The sequence below is a fragment of the Lissotriton helveticus genome, chromosome 5_1 (genome assembly GCF_964261635.1).
Source record: "Lissotriton helveticus chromosome 5_1, aLisHel1.1, whole genome shotgun sequence".
Lineage (NCBI taxonomy): Eukaryota > Metazoa > Chordata > Amphibia > Caudata > Salamandridae > Lissotriton > Lissotriton helveticus.
Window position 1 is genome coordinate 1,770,471,750 of NC_136065.1, and position 27,829 is coordinate 1,770,499,578.

Below are 27,829 nucleotides of genomic sequence, written 5' to 3' on the forward strand. Positions count from 1 at the left end.
TGCAGGCGCTCACAATCCATGAGCCATTCATCCAGATACATTCCAACAGGGTAGTGCTCCGCACTAACCCCAAATTCCTTCCTAAGGTGGTGTCACAGTTTCATATCAACCAAACTATTGACCTGCCTGCATTCTTCCAAAACCCACAAACAGTAGCAGAAAGAATGCTTCATACATTAGACGTTAGGAGGGCGCTAATGTACTACATTGACAGAACACAACACTTTAGAAAGACACAACAACTTTTTGTTGCCTTCTCAGCACAGCACAAAGGCAACCCCATTTCCAAAGCAGGAATAGCCAGATGGATTGTTAAGTGCATTCAAATCTGTTATCAAAAGGCTAAACGTACTTTAACAATACCCCCAAGGGCGCACTCCACACGCAAATTGGGGGCCTCCATGGCTTTCCTGGGGAACATTCCCTTAGAAGACATTTGTAGAGCAGCCACATGGTCTACACCACACACATTTACCAAACATTACTGTGTAGATGTGCATTCAAAACAGCAAGCAGCTGTAGGACAGGCTGTTCTCAAGACACTTTTTCAAGCTTCTGCAGCTGGCACGGGCAACCGCCCTTAATGGAGGGACTGCTGTGTATTCTATGCATAAGATATGAATTTAGCAGCCCACATGCCTCGAACTGAATATGCTACTTACCAGTATGCATCTGTTCTTGGCATGTAGGGCTGCTAACATTCATATCGCCCGCCCTCCTCCCCGGTGCCCGTAGCGGCTGCAGATACTCTCTATAAATTCATCATTAGCATGGACATCCTTTACACTATTTCACTCCATCTCTGCCACAATGGCTAAAAACAATCTGGGGATGGAGTCGATGCCCATGCGCACTGTAGTCCAGGGGAGGAGCCACCTATCTCGTGATACTTCGAAGACTCTTCCAGGAAAACAATGTGCAATCATCCGGACCCAACACTAGGTGGCGATCTATGCATAAGATATGAATGTTAGCAGCCCTACATGCCAAGAACAGATGCATACTGGTAAGTAGCATATTCATTACATGGAGCAGCTCATGCTCACTAAATAAGGAAGAAAGGAGCAGCTATTGCGTTTCTAGCTAACACACCAATTCAGGCACTTTTGCCAAGCTGCAACATGGTCTTCAGTGCACATGTTCACTAAGCACTACTGTGTAGATATACAAATGAACAAAGAAGTGCAAGTGGGACACTAACCAGTGCTCATCTTCCACCCAGCCACCACAATAAGGATAAACTGCTACAAAGTCTATGAACAGCATAGGGAATCCAGAAAGATTCACGCTGAAACACGTAAAGTTTCTTACCTGTCGGTGTAGTTTTGCAGCTTGAAGACTTTATGGATTCACTAGCGAACCCACCCTCCTCCGCCAGAAAGATGAGACAGGAGGAAAGGACTTTAGAAATTGAGGAAAAACAAGAACACAAGACAAGAAAAAAGCATCCGAAGATGGCGACCAAAGGTGGGAGCTTCCGGAGGAAGCACGTCGACATCACGAAGGACACCAAATGGTGGCATAATGCACAGCATCCAGAAAGTCTTCAAACTGCAAAACTACATCGACAGGTAAACTATACATTGTAGCACATAGAGACTACAAATATATAGGTTTCGATTTACTATTTGTTTTTCTGGTAGTAAAGTGTTCTTACCAGTGAGACATTACATTTATTTTGTTACGATCAATTGATTCTGAGCTGTATCATCTCTTTTCCGTAAGCCTTGACTGCTGGTCTTGCTACTCTAAAAGGACTTTGAGCTAAAAGCGAGTCCTGGGGCTTTTCAGATTAAATGCAACACTTGTGGTAAGCAACCTTATTTCATTGGAGTAGGGCAAAGCAAGCTCCCAGGCCACTACCACAGGGTCTCAATATAAAGCCTCACAGTATATCTTACATTTAGTGTAATGGAAAGCTGCAGCATGGGGCTGTACTCACAGTACCATTATTACTGTTTGTACCGTACGAGGAAGAGTCACAGGGGAGTATGAAAAAGGATTAAAAACTACTACATTATCTTTTTAATACATGATACTTTATGAACATGTGAATCCTTCTAAGAATCATGTTGCTAAAGAAAATAGTTACCTCTAACTATAAATTTCTAGCATGAAGTGGCCAAAATCCACACACGTCCTGCATGGGCTCTGTCAGAGATCGAAACATTTATGATGTGCAGAAAAGAAACACACATCCATGATGGTATAAAAACAAGTCTGACTATGGCACGAAGTACGAAAAAATACAAAGCGGCATCTCATTCACAAATCAGTATGGCATCGCTTTTGAGTACGTAAATGATTTACTCTTACTTATAGTTCTAATTATGCCACACCCAGCAAAACTATGTAAAGGAGCTAGTGAATCGATATTTTGTAGAGTTGTTTCCATACCAAATTGTTTATTAGGTCTCCTATTTAAACCATAAAACTTGGTTTTATAAGCAAGTAAATTATTTAAATTGTAGCTAACAGCAGTTTCCACACAGTGTGCTGAAGCGTTACTGTGCTGTACAGATTGTCCTCCTCAAAAGTGCCCTGAATGTAGATTAAAAACACTATAATAATTGTGGGTTATTGTTTGTGATACCAAGTATTTGTGAACCCTCTCTGACCTCTTCATGACCACAGAGAGGACCTTAAACACTACTGTGATAAACCTGCCACTCCCACTCATAGAAACTGACATAAAGTAACATAGTCCAGTATTGTTCTCTTGGCATAACTTTGCCTGCACAAGTTAGTATTTTACATCAGATTCCTTAACCTGTCCGTATTAAAGGGGCTACTGATTGTTTTTGTTTTTTTATAAAGCATCAGTTTCACAAGTTGCCAAAACTTTTCTATTTCCAGCAGGCAATGAGGAGACGGCGGCCAGAATGTTCCTTCGATATTAATAACATTGTCATACCTATGTCTGTTGCTGCCACTACTCGTGTGGAGAAGCTACAGTATAAGGAGATCCTCACCCCAAGGTACTGTTTCGCTTAGTCATTGAATGCAGATGCGAATATGTAATTTTTGTTTTGCTAAGCGTTTCATCAGCTAAGCCATTTTATCAATACAAGCACATTTCCTTTGTACTGGCAGGACTCCCGAAGTACTGGATTTTGAGCTTAACAGTGGTAAACCGCTTTGGAAAAAATTTTAAAAGCCTACTCATTCTATCAAAACCATGGTCCTAGACAAACTCAGATGTTCTATTTACTATATGATTACAGCATAGAGAGAAAACCATGTCAAACAGGTTTCATTGATCGATTATGAATCCTTCCCTGAATTCATATTTGCCGTTGGATGTTGTAGATCAGAGACACCAGCATCCTGGTGTGTCATTGTAACATTTGCTGCCAATGTCCATGGTTTTTTTAGACTTTTAGTGACAGTTATCATTGTTGCCTCATTAAGTGAGATTGCCTTTTTTTTTTTACATCTTGAGCACTGAAAGGTGCATTATACGTAGCTGTCTTGAAAACTTAATAAGAATTTTTAACAGCATCGATACTCCTTGCTACACCTTTCTCAGGAGAGTGATTTTTTTATTACTCTATACAACAACATTAAGGTATACAAGTACACCCAAGTCCATTCATTCCCATTATCCCTGCACAAACTCAAGGGCTTCCACTGCAGACTAGCACATCCATATCTCTTGACTACTTTAATTAGTTTACTATTTCTGTACTTTTTTCCTCATTCTACTTCTGTGCAGCCTCCTACTCATAACACAAACTATTTTGCTGAATATTTCTTACCTTTTCATAATGTTTTTCTTTTGATAATTTGTATGCTTACTTGCTGGTTTCTTCTTTCCTGGAGTAACGTGTATCTACATTTTCCACTAGAAGTATTTTAGTAGACCTTCTCTGCATTACCTTCAAAGTTTGTCAAGGGTATGTAGATTTGCAAATGAGTGATAAAAAAAACTTCCCTTGTTAGCATGTTTAAGACAGTGTCTCTCATTCTTCTGTATTGCTCCGGGTTTGTCTCAACAGTTGTCCATCTTGTACCACTACCTTGCTCACTTTCCACTCAGCTGTTTTAAATTCTGCCTGATTTCTGCGCTGCCTGATTGTATCAGAACCACATGTATTATCCCTCACCTGCCAGGAATCCTCTTGCATTAATTAGTGTTCTGAAGTACCAGTTTAATTGGCATCATGTCTTTCCCCTATAAACACTCTTGATTTACCAACCACAACTTTATTTGGAGTAAAGTGTATTGCCCATTTCCTATTTTCAACCAGAAGATTGAGAGCACGATCTACAAGTTACATATTGAAAGTTGTACTTGTCACCTATGTCTCAAAATTGGAACACCACCCTGTAATTTAGCTTATTGCAAATATGTTACCTTTAATGTCTTGTTAGGTCTTGCGTTGGTAGGCCAAGTGTGAACAATTTGAGTATATCCAGTTAGGTAGGGACATTCCTGATGTATCAAATTCTATTGGAATGCCACCATACAGCAAGCTTTTTCCTTCTATTTTAGCAGTGCTGTATCGCTGTTGCTCCTGCAGCTTTTCATACAGGGATGGCAATTTGGGCATCCTAGATGTCTGAGATTTTTAGCGTATGTGTAAGCCCATGTAATGCGAAGTCTCTTCTTCTGCCACCTATGCCCTTGCCACGATCCACCTTTGATGGCCCTTCCATTATTCTAGCACCTACACAGCCTTGGTCAAGTTTGTCAAAATTCTGGGTCAGAAAGTTGCAATGTTTGTATCCCAAAAATGTCAAGCAAACAAAAATCTGACTAAAAAACATGAACCAATTTAATGATTTTACTTTAACAACGTGTAAGGCACTACAGCGCATCAGCTGTTTATGATATATTTACAATGCTAAAGTCTGATTGGCCAACAGTGGCTTGAGCCACAATGAAGTTATGTCAATGATTGGTAGTGGTAAAGAAGCTTTCCAACTATGGACACAACAGCTTCTCCTCAGACATGAATTAAGTCTGGAGAGGATTTCTAATTTGCTTAAGAGATTCCTCCATGTTTTGTAACATTAGTTTGATACCCTCAGAAAACGTGGTAGTCCTCCTTTATAAAGACAGAAGAAGTTCATGTACAGACGTGTGAGGATTCTGGTTTCAGTGAAAGTTGGTAGGAAAAACACATTTCATTAGCCTGTTAAACTGTAAAGATATTTTCATATTTTGGTATAAGCACATAACATTCACATTGGAAACTTGGGTCTGTCCTACACTTGGTTCAACAAAATTAATGGTTGCAGTCGTTTACCCTTGCTGTTAGCAGTTTAATAAAAGAGTGGAGTTTAACAAGCTGATCCTGCTCAGGCAAACCAGCTTTTGTCGGTTCTACACCAGTGTATCTAGATATGTTAGTAGACCCCTTCACACAAGGAATGCTCAAGGACTAGTCCAAAGGAAGGTCTTAAAATATGTTCTCAAAACTGTAAGTTGCCACCTGTACATAAGAGATCAGGCACAATCAGCTATTAGATTGATTTTGCCCTATGTTATAATTGCAGGTTTTCAAGTACTGTTCCTCCAGTTCTGGAAATTCACAAACTGTCACATGTGTCAATGAGGCTGTAGTACATAGACTTTGCTGTTAACATTGTCACAATCTGTCAGGAAGGTTGATCAGGCATTGCCGTTTTTACCTTCACAACCATTAGTGATTGGTGCCATACGTTTCTGGTTTGTCTATCGTATCCAAATCCTTTGAAGATTGCAAGAGCCTGACACAAAACTGTCCAGTAAACGTCCAAGAAATGAAATAGGCCAAGATTTATGAACCTCCTCACCGAATCTAATAGTGATTGCCTCAGAGTCAAATCCTCCTGCTTGTTGGCTGATTTAAATTGCTTTGTGTATTCTGTGAGGATGCACAGCAGGACATTCTATACTAATCCCTACAATCTATTGATATCATAAGGTTTCAAACTTCACCAATGCTTTAGAAAGTCTCTTCAGAGGCGAAGAAGCATAGATAGTGTTAAAAAGATGTAATTTTTGTTAGTGTAGAGAAAGTGCAGTTGAATTTCCCTTTCTACTAGAAAGAATGTCCTAGGACTCTTTAAACCGAATACATTATTGGCTTGTTCGGATGATTGGACAAATGTTGACTGATCAAAATAATTGCATCTAACGTTCCGTGCATGGCTTTTGACGAGTAGTGCCTCCCTGACCTTGTATGTATATGGTACTTCTATTGTGTTAACCAAGCCTAAAAGCAGTAGAGCATTCTACACTTTCAAAAATCAGCATAAAGTCAACAAGTTAGAAGTAAGTCTTCAAACCTTTAGTAAGACCTGCTGCATTGTTTTTTTTTTTTTATTCTTCTTAGTCTGCAGATCGATGGTGTCTGGCTGCAGGTGTGCCAAGAATCACCTGAAATGATGAGCTTGTCTGCCAGATAACTGGGGGTACTGGTCGCTATCGCTTTTTAAATGATGAAGATGGTTTTGAAGAATTGTGCAGACCAGCAATAGTAGCCAATGGAGGTCCAATAGAATTGATGTGATTTCTCCAGACCTGTGATGAGACATGCTGTGGTATGTAGGATGTCCCCAAGGCTGCCAGCGTGGAGACAGATGCTATAAAGCAGATTATTACCACCATCCAGATGCAGGAGTATGGGGGCTTGAACAGCAGTTCGGAAGGCACTTTGTGGATGTAGGAAGCTGGGTTTCTGTTGCAGTAATCCCCCCGCCCCACACCCTTTTTGCCAGACTACTGATGCACTTTGACTTGATATGCCCTGGGTCCCAGACAATCAGGTACCCAGGGCCTGTTATTTCCCAAAAACTACCTTGTAGCCCCAATTAGCATCTCTCTGGCCACATGCCAGTCCCTTGTAAAAGGTACCATGTGTACAAAGGGCACTGTGGCCAGGGAAGACCACTAAGGGCTGCAGCACTTATTGTGCCACCCTTAGAGGCCCTGTACCTTTACACACACACACACACATACTGCCTTTGCAGGCTGCTTGGCTTGGTGCAGAACAAAGTGAAGCGTCGACATGGCACACAACCCTGTGTGCCATGCCTACAACCCACTGCCCTGGCATAGATCAGTCATCCCTCTAGCTGGATGTACTATACCAATGGTGAGGGTAGAGGTGCATGGTACTCCTGCAGTGTATAAGTCCATTCTTAGACATTGTAAGTGCAGTGCTACCATTAAGAGTATATGGTGCTGGGAGTTTGTCATTAGGAACTCCACAGCACCATAATGGCTACACTGAAAACTGAGAAGTTTGGTATCAAACCTCTTAGCACATTAAATCCACACAGATGTCAGTGTGGGATTTAATGAAAAATGCACATGGCGCGAGCAGGCAAATGCCTTGAGGATATCTCCCAAGCGATCCTGACCCAAGATCCAGCGATCCTTGACCTGCCTCAATGCGACGCCTGCAGCCTAAATCCGGAAGGTCCCCCCAATCGCAACCAGGAGCTGGTAAGAAGATCCGAACCTTAAAGGCAACCCTGCACCCAATGGCCCACGGCATTGGGTGGCCCAACCGATGGCGCCTAGCCAACCCCCTACATCCCAACTTACCTCTCAAAGTAGAGGTCGCACCCAAAAGACCTTCATCCCCCGAGCCTGCAGTGGTTTTGCAAACCAGAGACTGACCATTGAAAGCTACAGGGCTTCTGATGCCAAAACAGCACTCTGCACCCTGCCACCCCTGTGCCAATGAGGGTGCATCTTTTGTGCTGGCCTAAACCCCCATTTGCCCTGAGCTTACATCGAGGAGCTTTGCTCTCACAACCTAGTGGCTTGCTAGTCACCAGCCACCAACTGGAGGCTTCCTAACCCCCTTTGGATAACATTGGGCCTCAGCACTCTGCACCCGGCCGCACTAGTTCTGCTGATGGTGTAACACAAGTGCATCCTTGACCCTGGAGGATCCCTGAGTCTAACCCCAGAATACCAACTCCCACAACAAAGTACTTACCTTTGAACCCTCAACACTATTTTCCTTCATAGGAGCACATTGACTGTTTTTCTATGAAAAGATTATACTTGTGGAGTTGGAAAACCTAAAGAAATTCTTTAAAATTGTACTAACAATAACGATTTTACTTACCTGTTTACATGAAATGTCCCTGTGCATTATCCAGGTATACTACACTATGTAAGAAAAGTAATCTCAAAAGTAACTTACCTGTAATTTTACTAAAAAGCCCATTCAAAGTAGAAGTACTGTATGTACAAAGCATGGCATTTCTCAGTGACAAAACTGTAAGTCAAAACAAAGTGCATATACAATTACAATCCAAACTGTATTACAACTGTATATTTACTGCAAAGTATTTCACTTATCTGTGCCAGACTTGCTTGGTTGTAGGAAATAAAATAACTACAAATATTTTTATACAAACAATTGCACTGAATTTCAGTCTTTGAGTGTGTGAATTCATTTGCTGACTTTGTGTACAACAAATGCTTAACACTGTCCTCTGATAAAGCCTTACTGCTCGACCACACTACCACAAATAGAGAGTAATATGCCATCAAACTTTACCTCTGCCTACCTTTAAGGTTCTAATGGACTCTGTGCACACTAGACCTCAATTTGGGATAGTATATACAGAGCCAGCTTCCTACAACAAAACATTTATTCAACAAGCAAGGGAGTATCCCTATCAAAACTGGTGCATGAAATGTGGCAGTTGGCCGGTCAAAGAAAGATAGCAACAGCAATGCACCTGCCAGCAGTGGACAACGTGGAAGCAGACAAACTCAGCAGCCAAGCGACTGTCTCACACAAACGGGGACTAAATCAAAAAGTGGTTGAAAGGTGTTCCAGAGGTGGTGGACACCAGAGAAAGAGCTGTTCAAAACACAGCTGAATGCTGTTGCCTGGTGCCCGAATCGGACTTTCCCCTGTCTTTGCGGCATTCTGAATGGCGGTGCTGCTGCCCCTAGAGCCCCGGGAGTGTGTACTTCGACCCACTATGTGATCGGCGGTGTCCTGCCCTCCTCCCCCATGGTCATGTGGCTGCCTCCCCATCCGACCCTGAGTGAAGCCTTCGAGTCTGCTGCCTTGTGGTTTTCGTGTTGGATTTTTGTGTGTTCCGCCATTTTGGGTTGATGTCGATTTCCATGGCCTGGGTCCTCCATCTTGGAGGATTTGACCTATCCTCATTGTTGCTGGACTGCTCCTGGTTCGCCTGTCTGTTAATTTCCTCAAGTCGCCCCCACCCCCTCTTTGGTCTCCTGCTCCCCTCCCATCTTATACTATCACTGATTCACAGGATGTTTGATTGTTGGTCCCCAGCCGGTTTGTATGTCTTTTACTGTGAGTGTTTTGTAAGTACTCTACCTCTTGCCAGTCTGCCTGACCCGATTATGCATTCCTTACCCCTTTTTACCATATCCCTCCTACCTTTCATGCCCCATTTGACGTGTCCTGGCTATGCTATGCGCTCATAACCCATGTTATTGTGTATTCACTGTTTTTCTCCTATGTTATACTTGGCTCCTGTAACTGATGTCATTTTGTAACTTGCTGATCCTCATTTAAAGTGCTCTGATACCTCTGGGTCTAGCAAGTGCTATATAAAACTCTGCAAATAAAATAAATGCAAAATCCCAAAGCTTTGGCACCAGGCACCCACACCGCCACTCCCTGGGCAATGCATTGTTGATAGACTTGTCAAGGAAATTTGCATACTCTTTATCTCCAATCCCACTAATGCTACTAGTGTTCAACGAGTGCAGACAGTTGCAAATAATGCTAATCCTGCAACTGGGCGAGATCAACATGGTTCTCCGAAATGCAGATGAGACAGCAATGTACAACGACTTCCAGTGTTGCATCACCTGCTATCCATGCAGAAGATTCCAACACATTGAGCTTGGGAGCATGGCTCCGGAGGACATAGAATTCAGACATTTGGGCTTTCTAGAGAAAGCAATGGAAGTCCTAAGGGAGTCCAGAAAGCAAGCCACAGCAAAATGTTACATGGCCAAGGTGAGAGATACAAGGTGATGCTAGAAATCTGCCCTGTCATCCCCTATGCTGCTAGGCCTTTACCCCGAATCCCTGTGCTAAACCTTTTTTTTTTTGGGCTATTTGAGGTCGTTTGCGCTTAGGCCCCTGTATCGATTTTTAACCACATAAGGTATCCATGTCAAATTTGCATCCTTTTCTTCCAACAGTATGGGGATTTTAAAGGTACCCAGGGTTTGTTGATTCCCCTGGAGGGGGCCCAGAAATTAGCCAACATACACCTAAAGGTTTTTGGGTTTTTTTTTTTATTGGAGAAAATAGTGCTGCAGATCAAAGCATCTGTTTTTTGCCCTGCAAATGGTATCAACAAAGGGTTTGTGGTGCTGAAATCGCCATCTTCCCAGCTTTCAGGGACTCGCAGACGTTTGTCAGAGAACCAAAAGACTTCACACAGCTTTGCCATTTTACTGGGACATTTTTGCTATTGTGCTTTCAACCTCCAGTTAGTGGTAGAAATGGGTATAAAAGCATTAATGGATCCTGGAAAGCTATAAATTTTGGAAAAGTAAATATTCTGAATTCTGCATGGTCATTTGTGTAGATCCTTAAAGTTGTTTTTATTTTATAGAAACAATCAGTTGAAATAGGAAATTAAAAACGAGGTGAAAAAAACAGCCATTTGTGCCAAAGTTTTCAGATTTTTGAAAGCAATTTACCATTACTTCTGGTTGTGGAAAAATATAGGACTTTTAGTTTCACCAAGAACCTGACGAACCCAGAGCCATTAACTGAGCAGCATCTTTCAATGTTTTTTTTATTGTGTACCGGGTATATAGCAATTGCAGGAAGCTGGCTCTATATATACTATACCAAAGTGAGGTATAGTGTGCACAGAGTCCAATTGAACTCCAAAGGTAGACAGAGGTAAAGTTAGATAGCACCTTACTTTCTATTTGTGGTAGTGTGGTCGAGCACTAAGGAAGTATCAGAGGATAATGTTCAGCATTTGTTGTACGTACTCAGTCAGCAAATGAATTTACACACTAACAGACTGAACTTCAGACCAATTGTTTTTGTATAAAAATATTCTTTTAGTGAGTTTATTTTCTAGAACCAAGCAAGCCTGGCACAGGTAAACAATAAATACTTTACAGTAGTAATGCAGTTTGTAAACAGTTTGAATTGTAATTGCATATGCACTTTGTTTTGACTTGAGCTGCAGATTGTACACTATGCATTAGATCACCACCTGGTGTTGGGCTCGGATGATTGCAGGTTGTTGTCTTCTTGGAAAAAGTCTTTGTAGTCACGAGATAGGGGACTCCTCCCTTGGACAATACTGTGCATGGGCATCGGCTCCATCCTTAGATTGTTTTTTTCCGCCACTGGGTTCGGATGAAAGTTTCTCCGCTCCGGCTAGAAAAACATTTTCAGCAACTTCGAAGCGCAGAACTTCCTCAAACTTCTACAAACTACCCTAGACTGCAATACTTTCGACACCATCAGTTACATTCCGGTAGTCGACGCGGGCCGTTGGGCCTACCGACGCTGTGCAGCCTACACCATATGGAAAGAACTCCGTTCAAAAGATGCCCGGTATGTCGAGCAAAGTTTCCACATAGCGACCGCCACGAGGTCTGCAACCTCTGTCTATCGCAGGAACACGACGAGTCCACCTGCACCGCTTGTGCATTTTTCCGATCGAAGAAAACCATCCGGGATAGGAGAGCACCTCGACACGAAATGAGATCAGCTCCAGCACCGGAAGACATCTTTGACGAAGAGGTACCCCTCGTTCCCGAAGAAGACTCACCTGATTCCAGATCGTATCAGAGGCAGACGACTCAAATGACTCCATTCCATCGGGTCAGCGCGTGAGTACTACTGCCCCTGCACCACATATTCTGTCCAAACTGAAGGCAAAGGTCAGCACTCCGCCCAAGGGGCCCAGTCGAGACCGAATACCTGCTTCGAAAGCCCCGCCTTACAGCCCGGCTCCGAAGAACACAACTAAGCCTTCTGGTGCCTCGAGACCGAGCAAGCCTCTTCCATCGGCACAGAAAGATAAACATGCCTCGGCGCCGAAGCCAAATGACCCTGCGGCACCGAAGCCTAAAATAGTACCGGCACCGAAACAAAAAGATGTACCGGTACCGAAACCGAAAGAAGCACCGGCTCCATAGCCGTCCACTTCTACATCTTCGGCGCCAAAGAACACAAAGCCTGATTCCGAGCTGCCCAAACCCTCGAACATGCCTACGAAGCCGTTATTACACCTCCCAAGGCTAAAGACGCACGACAACCTCCCTGGCACCAAAAAAATCGACGCCCAAGAAGGTTGTAGAGGAGGAGGAACTTTTTCGACCAGATCCTCGACAAAAGAAAATCTGCATAGACCCAACGACAGGTCATGTAGGTGCTACACCTCACAAGAAGAGACCAGCAGATGCACCACCCACACTTGTGGTTCCTGCCAAGAAGGACTGTGCAGCATCTCCTATGCACCCTTCCTCTCCCATACCTCCTCTTTCTTCTTCTCCTGTTCATCCTCACATCACCTCAAATCTCTCCTCTACATTCTCCACTATCATCACATTCCCCATAACAGAATGATGATGAATACAATTTGGGTGGAGGGGAGAGCATTCAAGAACCGGATTCATGCCATGTAGATGAGGGTATATGGGATTTTTCACACCCAAAAAATGTGCCTATGTGGGATTTTACAAACCCACAAAATGTGCCTGACATCCCTGAACCGCAGTCAAACCCATCAGAACCTTCCCCTCCAGATGATACCATTGGTTTTGGGCATCTGTTAAACAGAGCTGCTGTTTACCAATCAAACCTATTAGGAAGAAGGTGACCCCATTTTCGACAAATTCGTGTTAGCAAAGAGCTGCTGTTTACCATGGAGTCCCTATGCATTCCGATGCCATTGAAGAGGATTTTCTCCTAGACACCTTTCAGCAGACTCAGCGGTCTGCTCAAATTCTTCCCATGATCAAGGGGGGAGGTATTTAAAGACCCTGTACGTACTAGAATATTAAACCCTAGAATAGAGAAAAAATATAGACCTGCACCCACAGATCCAGTCTACATTAAAGGCCACCTACCACTAGACTCATTAGTTGTGGCCAATGCTAGAAAGAGGGCAAACTCTCAAACGTCTGGAGAAGCACCCCCACCTGACAAGGAATCAAAAGTGATTGATGCGATAGGTAAAAGAATAGCTGCACAAGCTACAAACATTTGGCGTATAGCAAATACACAAGCCCTCCTCTCTCCTTACGAAAGGGCTCATTATGATCTATTAGAAAAACTACTTGACCACCTACCAGATCAGTACAAAGATCAAGCAAATTACCTTATACAGGAAGGCAAGTTAATATCCAATGCCTCTATAAAATGCGCGCTAGATGTTATGTTAAAATCACTTCTACCGCGCACGGTCACCAGGTCGGTTTCATAGCGCTCATGAGCAAATGCAGAAAGGGCAGGCAGCGAGGTTACTCGTAAGCTAACTGGAAGAGATGTGTTTTGAGTAGTTTACGAAAGCAGGTGTAATTAGGACACAATCGGATAGTGGTCAGGAAAGAATTCTAAAGTGTGGGGGCAAGAAAAGAGAAGCAGGAACCTCCGTGCTTTTTGCGTTTAAACCTGGGGACAGTGAGGAGGTTGTGTGTAGGAAGACCGGAGATTTCTTGAGGGAATGTGACGCTTGAGACTAAAGGAAGTGAAAGCTGGGGCAAGAGCGAGGAGTGCCTTGAATACCGTGCAACTCAGTTTAAAAATGCATCGAGAGGCTACTGGGAGCCAGTGCAGTCTCCTCAGCAAGGGCGAAACATGGTGGTGCTTAGGCTGTTGAAAGATCAGTCTGACCGCCTGATTTTGTACCAGCTGGAGCTGATGAAGATGGTAAGCAGGAATCCCAGCATACAGGGAGTTGGCATAGTTAATACGGGAAGTGACAAGAGCCATGATGACAAGTGTGAGAGCCTCGGTGGTAAGGAACCTGCGAATTTTGCAAATCCTGCGTAGGTGGAAAAAACAGGAGGAGGTGACAGCATTAATTTGAGGCCTCATAGAAAGATCACTGGAGATGATTACACCGAGGCTCTTCACCGTATTGACAGGACAGGGTGGGGAGCCAAGAGAAGGGGGCCAGAAGCTAGAGCTCCAAGGGTCTCGCAGACACAGCATCTAGGGCTGTAAATACCAGTGTCATACTTAGGATACATGCGTGGCTACGCATTTCAGGGTTTAAACAAGAAGAGCAAACCACCATTTTAAACCAACCATTTAACCAGAACCAGTTATTTGGCCCAGAAGCAGACACTACACTGGGAAAAAATGAAGAAAGATACCGACACCGCAAAGTCTATGGGGGCTTTACAGTCCACACCAGCTAGAAGCTCCTTTCGTCGCTCCTTCTACAGAGGAGGCTCCAAACAAACTGGAGCAGACACTACAACATCTTTCAAATCACAGACGTCCTCTAACAAGGGATACTTTAGAGGATACAGAGGCAAAAATAACAAAGGAAGAGGTCACGGTAACAATAGCAACCGATCCTCTTCAAAACAGTGACTTCCCTCTGCTCCCCCCACAGTATTCCACTCCTGTAGGGGGCATTAACACAGTTCCTGCCTGTCTGGAACTCCATTACAACAGACAAGTGGGTAAGACAGATTATCCAACATGGCTACTGCCTAGAACTTACAGCAACCCCTCCAATCATACCTCCTAGGCAGCGTCCAATGTCTACAGACCATCTGACTCTGCTTCAACAGGAGATTCTATCACTTCTACAAAAAGATGCTATTCAAATAGTTCCTTTAGAAGAACAAGGAACAGGGGTTTACTCGCTGTACTTTCTAATTCCCAAGAAGGATGGGACACTAAGGCCAATTCTCGACCACAGGCCCCTCAACCATTACATACAATCAGATCATTTTCATATGATCACTCTACAACAATTGCTTCCACTGCTGCAACAAGGCGACTTCCTTACAACACTAGATTTAAAGGACGGCTACTTCCATATCCCCATACATCCTGCTCACAGAAAGTATCCAAGGTTTGTACTGGAAGGACAACACTATCAGGTCAAAGTCCTTCCATTCGGAGTGACAACGTCACCACGAGTATTCACAAAGTCCCTAGCAGTGGTAGCAGCACATCTCAGAAGACAACAAATACATGTCTTCCCTAATCTAGACGACTGGCTCATAAAAGCCAAGTCATTCAATCAGTGTGTCCAACACACACATCAGACAGTTCAAACGTTGCACGACTTAGGGTTTACAATAAACTACACCAAGTCGCACCTGCAGCCTTCGCATGTACATCAATATCTAGGGGCTACAATAAACAAGTCTACGGCCCTAGCGTATCCCAGTCCAGCCAGGATACCAGCCATTCAAGCCTTAGTCGCCACTTTTCAACACCAACAGTCTCTGCAAGCCAGGGTGTTCATGAGACTAGGCATGATGGCATCTTGCATCTTCATAGTACCACACGCAAGATTGCAAATGCGTCCACTACAAGAGTGCCTAGCACAACAGTGGAACCAAGCTCAAGGTCAACTAAAAGACCTGGTGTTGGTCGACAGCCGCACGCATCGCTCTCTGCAGTGGTGGAACACCAAAAACCTGACAACGGGGCGGCCGTTCCTCGAGCCTGTTCCACAAGTAGTGCTCACAACAGACGCATCCCTCACAGGATGGGGAGCCCATCTCTTACATCATACAACTCCGGGTCAGTGGAACAATCAACAAAAACTTCCATATCAACCATCTAGAGTTGCTGGCGATATTTTTAGCTCTCAAGACTTTTCAACTTCAAGTACTAAACACAGCTGTCTTAATCCGGACTGACAATATGACCGCTATGTACTATATACAATAACAGGGGGGGACACACTCTCTGCAACTGTTAGCGGAACACCTTCCAGGATTTCACAATCAAATAGTAGATCTGTTAAGTCGGCAGTCACAACAGATTCACGAATGGGAACTACATCCTCAAGTTCTTCAACCATTCTTTCAAAGGTGGGGGCACCCACACATAGATCTGTTGGCCACCCACGAAAATGCAAAATGCCCAGCCTTCGCCGCCAGGTTTCCACACCCACTGTCGGAAGGCAATGCGATATGGATGAACTTGTCCAGCAGATTTGCGTACGCTTTTCCGCCTCTCCCACTAATTCCATTAGTAGTGCGTAAGTTCAGACAACAGTCTCACATTGATCCTAGTAGCTCACACATGGGTACGCCAACCGTGGTTCACCACACGACTAGATCTCTCTCTAGTTCCACATCAAAAGCTGCAGCTCACACCCTCCCTGTTAACACAGAACCATGGAGAAATCAGACTCCCAGACCCAAACCAACTGAATTTGGCGATCTGGCTCCTGAAGTCTTAGAGCTTGGTTATCTAAACCTACCACCAGACTGTATGAACATCATTAAAGAGGCTAGGGGACCTACTACCAGAGCGTGTTATGCCGCTAAATGGAAAAGATTTGCCATTTATTGCAACAACAACCAAATTGATCCCCTGGATGCTTCCATCCAGAATATCATCTGCTACCTTTTACATTTACAAAGGTCCAATTTGGCATATTCTTCCGTATGCTTGCAGCAATTGCAGCCTATTTGCAAAACAGGCAACATCTGTCTCTCTTCAAAGTACCTGCAATAAAAGCATTCATGGAAGGATTAAAAAGAATAATCCCACCCAGATTGCCACCTTCTCCTGTGTGGAACCTGAATCTTGTTCTTACAAGACTCATGGGACCCCCGTTCGAGCCTCTACATAAACGTGAACTGCAATTCCTAACATGGAAAACAGCTTTCCTTGTTGCCATTACTTCTCTCAGAAGAGTAAGTGAGATACAAGATTTCACTATACAATAACCATTTTTTCAAATATATCCTAACAAAGTGGTTCTTAGACCTAATCCCAAATTTCTTCTAAAGGTCATCACTCCTTTTCACCTAAATCATTCCGTAGAGTTACCTGTGTTTTTCCAAATCCCAGACTCTGTAGCAGAAAGGGCTTTCATACTACATAGATAGAACTAAATCCTTTCAAAAAACAAAACAACTGTTTGTATCTTTCTCTCCTCCACACAAAGGCAACCCCATCTCAAAAGGTGGGATTGCAAGGTGGATTGTAAAGTGTATACAAATATGTTATATTAAAGCTAAACACACATTAACAGTTCCTCCTAGAGCACACTCCACTCGCAAACTAGGATCCTCTATGGCTTTCTTAGGAAACATACCCCTAGAGGACATATGCAAGGCAGCAGCATGGTCTACACCTTCACAAAACACTATTGTGTTGACGTGCAATCCAAGCAGCAAGCTGCAGTAGGCCAAGCTGTCCTTAGAACTCTTTCAAACTATTGCAACGGATACAGGTGACCACCGCTAAGGCAGACACTGCTGCACAATCCATGCATAGTGTACAATCTGCAGCTCATATGCCTCTAACGGAAAATGCTACTTACCAGTATGCATCTGTTCTTGGCATGTAGGGTTGCAGAGTTGTACACGCCCTCCAGCCTCCCTGGGACTTGTATCCGTTCCAGTTTTACATCTTACTTAGATGCACACGCATGGACATCCCTTTTTCTTTACTTCTACTGACTCCATTTCCCATCATGGAGAAAAACAATCTAAGGATGGAGCCGATGCCCATGCGCAGTATTGTCCAAGGGAGTAGTTACCTATCTCATGACTACAAAGACTTCTTCCAAGAAGACGACAACCTGCAATCATCCGAGCCCAACACCAGGTGGCGATCTAATGCATAGTGTGCAACTCTGCAGCTCTACATACCAAGAACAGATGCATACTGGTAAGTAGCATTTTCCTTACAGTACAATTTCAAAGAATTTCTTTAGGTTTTCAAACTCCACACTTAGAAAGTTTTCAAAGAAAAACATTCAATGTTATCCTATGGAGTAAAATAGTGTTATCAGTTTTAAGGTAAGTATTTGGTAGTGAGAGTTGAGGTTCTGGGGGTAGACTCAGGGGTCCCCCAGGGTCAAGGATGCACTCTTGTTACATCCTCAGCAGCACTAGGGCGGCTAGGTGCAGAGGTTTCTCAAAAAATGACCTAGACCACCAAGGCACGTTACACTGTTCCTGTTTTAATGTATCTTATGTTGTAAAGCATTACAACCGCCTCCTCAACTTTATAGTCACGGGGTTGGAGGTACATTTAACACCGTGCCTAACTTAAAAATCGCCTAGTCCCTTGTATATAACAACAGTTGTGAGACAACAACACACCTAGATGTCAAACATAGACAAAGAAAAGATGTGTGTGAGCGAGATGGCACCTCACGGGCGCACCACCAACGGGAACCTGGCAGGTACTCACTAGGATTGCCCTGATCTCATCATCGGCACCATCAAGCTCTAAAGAAAAATGTGTCCAGAAAAAACCAAACAAAACGTGTTTGCGAAAATGCAGTGAAATAAATGACAAACACCTATAGTGTCACAAAAAACATATATGACACACAAGCAACACATATGTAATTTTATTCTGTTTCTTTCGTGTTGGTTGTGTTCTCTAAAAAAAAAAGTGAGTCTGGTTACTACTTATCCACCCATACTCCACTTGCCGACATGTTCCATTGCCACATGAATTTTTAGGCAATTTCTTCAGGGCATCAAGTATTTTGGGCCACTGCATAGGACAATGTAGTCTTCACAACTCTTAAAACATGTGAAACAAACAAACGGTAAATACGTCAACCTGCCCAAAAAAACACATTTCTTGAGGCATTGGTTATACCAACTGCACACAGACACACCGTATTTACCCTCAACGGCCAAGCTGACTCCTACCAACCGAGAGGGCGGTACCATCATCTGCTTCACAATAACCCCAACTGTGAGTTATTTTCTTTCCCTTCGTTCCTATGTCACTATGAAGAAAAGCACACATACTGGTTGTGTACATATTAAATTAATTGTCACTGTAGACACGCATGGGTCCTATAGTCTTCTCTCCTACCCAGACCCTATTCCAAACTTTTTTTAAAACTCCTATGTTCGAGGCATATGGGCTGCAGGTGGTACATTTATGAATAGATCGCCATCTGGTGTTGGGCTCGGATGATTGCACTTGTTTTTCTTCTGGAGAAGTCTTTGTCGTCATCGATGACTCCTCCTCTAGGTGTTAGTGGGCATCGGCTCCATCCTTAGATTGTTTTTTTCCGCCATCGGGTTCGGATGAGGATCGAAGCGCTCCGGATCGACTTCGATAAAGAAAGTTATATTCGGCGCGTAACCCTTTCCAATTCGACGGTATTGTTATCGAACGAGACTACACTTCCATCTCGACGCGTTTCGAAGAACGACGACTACGAGAAGAAGCTCTACGTAGTCCAGCCCGGAGTCCATGGAAAGGACTCCATTCAAAAAATGTCCAACGTGTGGTGCTAAGTTCCCACACAAGGACCTACACGAGGTGTGCAACCTCTGCTTGTCCCCTGAACACGAATCCAGGGACTGTGAGGCCTGTGCAGGATTTTTCCTCAAAATCGACGATTAGAAACAGTCGAGCCCGAAGACACGAGGTATCGAGAATGCAGTCACAAGCAATCCCGGAGCTGTTCGAGGACCAGCACCCAGAAGAGGAAGAAGAGGGCGACGAGGCGGGGTCACAAGCGAACGAGTCCGACGTCGAGGAAGTCGACGTCCAACAAACCGTGAGTGACGACGTCCCTTTACCAAAGAACAGACCCCGCACGGTGTCGACCCCGCCCTCGAGCCCAGTCAGACAACAGAAAAAAGTTTCCGACGCCCCGCCTTCGGGCCCGGCAACGAAACCGAAACACTCGATTTCCCATCATGGTGGTTCCGATAAACGACCCACCCCGACATCGACACCGAAGCTCCATATCAAGGAAAGCTCGAAGTCCATGTCGACACCGAAACACGCTTCGAAGTCGAAAACAACCTTGACACCGAAGACACCCTCGACACCGAAGACATCGGATCCGAATAAAATCTCGGTGCCGAAAATACAAATAGACAGTCAAAAGAAAAAACACCTTTCGGACCCGAAAACTGCGGTACCGACACAGGAATATAAAACCGATCCTAAACAAAAGACTCTGTTTATTGATCCACAAACTGGCAAGGTAGTCACAGAACTACCCAAAAAGAGGAAAAGTGAACAATCGGACGACAAAACTCCGAAGAAGGGAACAATGGGGACAAATACAACTCCTCCCCCTTCTCCACATCCTAGAGACACACCCTCTTCTCCTATTCCTCACAATAGGCCAACTATTCCTCACACACGACCATCTACACCTACAACAGATGTAGAAAGTGACACAGGGGAGGGAGAACATCCTGGGGATGATGAAGACACAATCCCAGAGGAGGCAGACCCATGGGAACAGTACAATGTAGGGTCAGATAACGATAACGACCCTGAATTGTATCCGTCAAAACCTTCACCTCCTGATGATAATACTGGGTTTGCGCAACTCATTAATAGAGCAGCAAAATACCACAAGGTAGAACTACATGCAGAACCTCAAATAGAGGATTTCCTATTAGAAACACTACCTGCTGCACAAAGAACATCAGGAACACTACCAATGCTTAAGGGCCTTCTCAATCACACATCAGAGATATTCAAAGACCCGGTGAGGGCTAGGGTACTGAACCCAAGAATTGATAAGAAATATAGGGCAGCTCCAAAAGACCCAATATTCATCAAGGGACAAATTCCTCTAGACTCACTAGTGGTCACAAACGCTCGTAAGAGAGCAAACTTTATCTACAGGAGAAGCTCCACCTCCTGACAAAGAGTCTAAGCTAATAGATGCCTCTGGCAAGAGAGTAGCATCTCAAGCGGCAAACAGCTGGCGCATAGCTAATACACCAGCACTACTTGCAAGGTATGACAGAGCGCATTATGATGAGTTAGAAAAACTCATCACACATCTCCCTAAAGAACATCAAAAGAGGGCAGATCAACTCATACAGGAAGGGAAGTTAATTACTAACACTTCAATCAAGTGCGCCCTAGACGCGGCAGACACTGCAGCAAGATCCATAAACACAAGCATCATGTTAAGGAGACATGCATGGCTCAGGGTTTTAGGGTTCAAACAAGAGGTGCAAACTTCATTACTGAACCAACCTTTTGATGAGAAAACACTTTTCGGCACAGGGACAGATGAGGCCTTAGAAAAGATGAAAAAGGATACGGAAACGGCTAAATCAATGCGAGCATTGCAACAGCCGACCCAAAGAGGTTCCTTTCGTAGGTCCACCTATAGAGGAGGATCCAAAAATACAGGTACAAGCCAGCAACAAACCTCTTTTACACCGACATCACCCAGAGGTAATTCTAGAGGTAGTTACAGAGGTAACAACAGCAAGGGTAGAGGACGCGGAAACAACAACAACCGCAACTCTCCAACCCCAAAGCAGTGACTTCATACAGCTCCCCCCAGACCATATAACACCGGTCGGGGGACGCCTATCACAGTTCCTACCTGTCTGGGAAAACATCACATCAGACAGGTGGGTGAGACAAATTATCCAACATGGTTATTGCCTGGAACTCACATCTACCCCACCAAACATCCCCCCCAAACAGCGTCCAATGAAACAAGATCACTTAACACTGTTAAAACAAGAAGTACTATCTCTGCTACAAAAGCATGCCATAGAGAAGGTTCCAAAGCAACAACAAGGAACAGGAGTATACTCCCTATACGTCCTAATTCCCAAAAAGGATGGGTCTCTAAGGCCAATACTAGACCTAAGACCTCTCAACGCATACATAAATTCGGAACATTTCCACATGGTCATGCTCCAACAAGTACTTCCTTTACTGAAGAAAGGGGACTTTCTTTCTACACTGGATCTAAAAGACGCTTACTTTCATATCCCGATTCACAAAGCCCACAGGAAATATCTAAGGTTTGTGGTAGAAGGACAACATTATCAGTTCAAAGTCCTTCCGTTTGGTGTCACGACGGCGCCAAGGGTGTTCACAAAATGCCTAGCAGTGGTTGCAGCCCACCTAAGAAGACAACAAATACATGTCTTCCCATACTTGGACGACTGGCTAATAAAGGCCAAGTCACAAGAAGAATGTCTTCAGAACACACAGAAGACAATTCACATGCTGCACCAACTAGGGTTCACTGTGAACTACACAAAGTCACACCTGCAACCAAGCAAGGTTCAACAATATTTAGGGGCTACTATAGACACAGAAAAAGCCAAAGTATACCCCAATCCAGTCAGGATCCAGACAATGCTTACAATCATTCAAAAATTTCAGCCACAACACTCATTAACAGCAAGAGTGTTCATGCAGCTATTAGGGATGATGTCATCCTGCATACTGCTAATACCACATGCCAAACTACAAATGCGTCCGCTACAAGAATGTTTAGCGACACAGTGGAATCAGGCTCAAGGACAGATTACAGATCTGGTGTTGGTAGACGACCGCACACATCGCTCTCTGAAGTGGTGGAACACAACAAACATTGCCAAGGGGCGGTCGTTCCTAGAACCAATTCCACAGGTGACAATAACAGCGGACGCATCGCTCACGGGATGGGGAGCGCATATGGAGAAATATACAGTACAATGAAGATGGAGTGTGCAGGAAAGAAGGCTGCACATCAATCATCTAGAACTACTAGCAGTGTTTCTAGCATTAAAAGCCTTTCAAATGCATGTTACCAACAAAGCAGTCCTGATCAGAACAGACAACATGACAGCAATGTATTATATTCAAAAACAGGGGGGGACGCACTCTCTCCAACTATCCACACTAGCGCAGGAAATTTGGAGATGGGCCATTCCTCAAAACATCTATCTGTTAGCAGAACACCTGCCAGGAGTTCAAAACCAGATAGCAGACATCTTAAGCAGACAGTGGGAACAAATACACGAATGGGAACTGCACCAACAAATACTGCAACCATTCTTCCAAAGATGGGGATAACCAGAGATAGACCTCTTTGCCACTCATCAGAACGCAAAATGCCAAAGCTTCGCGTCCAGGTACCCACACCACCTGTCGCAGGGCAATGCGTTATGGATAAATTGGTCCAACAAATTTGCATACGCTTTTCCCCCTCTCCCACTAATCCCATTAGTGGTCAGAAAGCTGCAACAACACTCAATGACCATGATACTAGTAGCACCCACGTGGTCACGACAACCGTGGTTCACCACGCTCTTGCAACTCTCACAAGTGCCACACCAAAAGCTAAGAATTCTACCCATGCACCTTACACAGAACCATGGAGAAATAATGCACCCAGATCCCACACAACTGAACATAGCGATCTGGCTCCTGAAATCCTAGAATTTGGGTACTTAGATCTACCCCCAAATTGCATGGAGATAATTAAGCAAGCGCGACGTCCCACCACCAGAGCATGCTACGCAGCTAAGTGAAAGAGGTTTGCTATATACTGTACCACTAATAATATCAACCCTCTGGACGTATCAACAAAGGAGATTATTTGCTACTTACTACACTTACAGCAATGTAATCTCGCGTATACATCTATCAGAGTACATCTAGCAGCTATAGCAGCGTACCTACAAAACAGGCAGCACATATCCCTGTTTAGAGTGCCAGCGATAAAAGCCTTCATGGAAGGCCTTAAGAGTGATTCCACCAAGATTACCAACTTCCCCTGTCTGGAACCTCAACGTAGTACTCACCAGACTAATGGGACCACCTTTCGAACCTATGCATAGGTGTGAAATACAATTCCTTACATGGAAGGTGGCCTTTCTTATAGCCATTACCTCACTCAGGAGAGTAAGTGAATTACAGGCACTGACAATACAAGAACCATTCCTACAATTACATCAGAATAAAGTGGTTCTTAGAACAAACCCAAAGTTCCTGCCTAAAGTAATTTCAGCATTTCACATCAATCAACCGGTGGAACTACCAGTCTTTTTCCCAAAGCCACAGACAGTAGCAGAAAGGGCCCTACATACACGAGATGTCAAAAGGGCCATTTTGTACTACATAGAAAGGACACAAAATTTCAGGAAAACTAAACAACTATTTGTAGCATTTTCCCCAACACATAAGGGCAATCCTATCTCTAAAGCAGGCATCGCTAGATGGATTGTAAGCTGTATACAAATATGTTACATAAAAGCAAAGAGAACATTAACTGTTCCTCCTAGAGCTCATTCTACACGTAAGCTGGAGCATCTATGGCATTCTTACGAAACATTCCCCTAGATGACATATGTAGAGCAGCAACTTGGTCTACACCACATACCTTTACAAAGCACTACTGTGTTGATGTGCAGGCTACACAACAAGCCAGAGTGGGCCAAGCTGTATTAAAAACTCAATTTCAAACAGTTGCGACAGACACGGGTGACCACCGCTAGGGAGGTAACTGCTGTATAATCTATTCATAAATGTACCATCTGCAGCCCATATGCCTCGAACGGAATATGCTACTTACCAGTATGCATCTGTTCTTGGCATAGAGGGCTGCAGAGTGGTACATGCCCTCCCTGCCTCCCCGGAAACCTGTGTCTGTCCCAACATTATCTTATTTAGATACACTTACATGGGCATATCTTTATGTATTCTACTACACTACTCCATCTAACCCTACTATGGCAAAACAATCTAAGGATGGAGCCGATGCCCATGCGCACTAACACCTAGAGGAGGAGTCATCGATGACGACAAAGACTTCTCCAGAAGAAAAACAAGTGCAATCATCCGAGCCCAACACCAGATGGCGATCTATTCATAAATGTACCACTCTGCAGCCCTCTATGCCAAGAACAGATGCATACTGGTAAGTAGCATATTACTTACCCCCACAATAGGTTTGGTTCTACGATGCACCCCACACTTTTGTATTGCAGTGTATCGAACTAGCCCTTACTAAAAACTTTTTTTGCTACAAGGACAAGTTGTTCTTGCAGACGACAGGGACATCAATGGGGGCAACCATGGCACCCAGTCTGGCCTGCATTTATGTAGACCAGTTTGAAGAGCACGTCGTCTTTCCTTCCACCAATCCCTTCAAAGACCATGTGCGTCTTTGGAGGAGATATATTGACGACGTGCTCTGCATTTGGACTGGAGAGGAACCCAGGCTCCTGCAATTCTTTAACTGGCTTAATGTACAAGATCAGAGCCTCCGTTTCACGTGGTTATATAGTCGAGACTCAGCGGTATATCTAGATTTGGATATTGTAGCCATTGAGGGAGGTTAAGGACCAGGGTCCATCAGAAACCCACCGACAGGAACTCTTTGCTCGCCTATGATTCATACCATCCAAGGGTGCTTAGCGATAACCTGCCGGTGGGTCAGTTTCTTCGGTACCGGAGAAATTGTTCCACCACTGAGATCTATAAGGAACAGGCACAGGTTCTGTGTGACAAATCGGAAGAGAGAAAGTATCCTGCAAGAGTCATAAAACAGGCGAAGAAAAGGGCACTGATCACACCAAGGAGTGTGCTGTTGGAGGTGAACCACAAAGAGAAAGCTGACTGTCTTCCGGTGGTGATGACATACGATCCATTGGCCACAAAAATAAGACAGTCGATAAGAAAGCATTGGTCTCTATTGTCCAACAAAGATTTCAAGATGCCTCCCCCGAAGTTCGCTTTTAAATGTTCCAGCAAATTAAAAGACAAATTAGTACATACACGAACACAAGTTTCTAATTAACCTAATGAAAGTACCGTACCAATTGGACATTTTCCTTGCGGAACACGCTCAGTTTGCCCTTTAACTTCCAAGACAACAAGTGTAATTTTGCAATCTGGAAAGGAATGGTTTTTAAAGCAGTTCAGCAACTGTAACACCACCAACTTGGTATACAGGCTAGACTGTGAATGTGGATTGCAGTGCATTGGACTCACCACACGCAAGATAAAAACACGCATCCAAGAACATCTTAGCACACTAAGATCAGGAAAGCTCACCACTAAGCTTGTTCAACATTGCCATGGGAACAAACACACTGTTAACCACATTGGTGCTAAGGCAATTCCCGCTGGGTGCTGATTGATTGAAAATCCCATTGTTCATGACAAGGTCAGCTCGTCATAAGCACAGCTCCAGTGCACTGCATGACGAGCTGACCTTGTCATGAGCATGGAAGGGGTTAAGTGGGTAGTGTTGCAAAAAGTGACAGGAGACTCTCACACAGTAGAACGACTTTTAACGACTAAGGAAGCCAGGTGGATTTTCCAAGAGAGAAGTGAGAAAATGGGACTGAACGAGCTTCTAGAGTGGAATAAGATACATTGAAAATACCCTCTATTTAAATAAAGTACAGTTGGAACATTTCCAAACTGTTGATCATTAGGGCTTGGATGTTCTAATTGACATTGGCGAGGGATGATGCACGTACATATGTTACTCCATGGTAACCCATTATGTAGACATGTGTACATAATGGCTAGGGTAAGTGGGGGGGACCGCTGTTGATCTGTTGATGGGTCCAGTCCCAGTTTACACTGTCCTGTCGTACTAGTTAATTGATGTTACAATCATGAGCCAGTTGTTGATTATAATTTGGAATTCATGGGTGTGATTATGAACTGAATCCTAGATCGATTTATAACTAGGCTATTATCAATAGGAAACTGATGTCTTATGTTCCTACAGGGACAGGGTGTATTTTTGTATTTTTGAATAGCCATGTGGTATGCCTGTTAATATGGGTTGTCCGCTGTAGGGAGGAATAAAGTTGGATTGGAAATAATACCGATGTTGTGCTCCTTGCCGAGTTCCCGCGAGGTTTGAAATAAAGGACGTGTAATCGTGGTCCTTTGATTTGTTTTGCCCCGTTCCAAGATGGTTGACACTAAGTCCCACGAGACTACGCGGTTTGGAAGCCGCAGTGAGAACACGCTGAGATAAGCGTAAATAGAGCAAAGAGGAGCCCGGGAGAGACACACAGGTTGAGCTGATGCCGGAATTCCTTCTCAAAAGCGGTGAGGAGTGGGGGCTTGTAATCGAGTATGATGCACGTAATCTTTGATACAGACAGAGGAAGGATCTCACTCGAGAAATTACATGTGTGAAGAGACGTCTAGTTGTGGTCACTGTTTGGCAATAGCGGTACTCGAGAGCTGGTTCCCGGAGTTAGGAGGCACGAACACGAGGGCGTATGAGTAAGAAATATTGCCCACAGAAGAACGGAAAGGGTTTTTAATGAAGTTAAGATTTCTCCGGTTTTGACCTCGTGGCTAAGTAGATGGCGAGGTTTGACTAATTTGCAATACACAGGCAGCCCGGAGGATGGGGAGTCCGTGCTTTGTATGAATGACGACCGCCTGATAGTGGGGGTAAATAGGAGTTTTTAAAAAAGTTTGGAATAGGGTCTGGGTAGGAGAGAAGACTATAGGACCCATGCGTGTCGACAGTGACAATGATTTTAATATGTACACAACCAGTATGTGTTCTTTTTTTCATAGTGACATAGGAACGAAGGGAAAGAAAATAACTCACAGTTGGGGTTATTATGAAGCAGATGATGGTACCGCCCTCTCGGTTGGTAGGAGTCAGCTTGGCCGTTTGAGGGTAAATACGGTGTGTCTGTGTGCAGTTGGTATAACCTATGCCTCAAGAAATGTGTTTTTTTGGCAGGTTGACTTATTTACCGTTTGTTTGTTTTACATGTTTTAAGAGTTGTGAAGACTACATTGTCCTATGCAGTGTCCCAAAATACTTGATGCCCTGAAGAAATTTCCTAAAAATTCATGTGGCAATGGAACATGTCGGCAAGTGGAGTATGGTTGGATAAGTAGTAACCAGACTCACTTTTTGTAGAGAACACAACCAACACGAAAGAAACAGAATA

General features: G+C 44.0%; 1 protein-coding gene across 5 annotated transcripts in view; it reads left to right on the forward strand.

Annotated features, from left to right (window-relative positions):
- Positions 1-27,829, forward strand: part of KANSL1 (KAT8 regulatory NSL complex subunit 1) — a 1,096,983-nt gene that overhangs the window by 905,538 nt on the left and 163,616 nt on the right. For all 5 annotated transcript variants that reach the window (XM_078645034.1, XM_078645035.1, XM_078645037.1 and 2 more), the window contains one exon: positions 2,857-2,978. In XM_078645034.1, the coding sequence (XP_078501160.1) occupies positions 2,857-2,978 (122 nt within the window). The remainder of the gene's footprint in view (positions 1-2,856; positions 2,979-27,829) is intronic.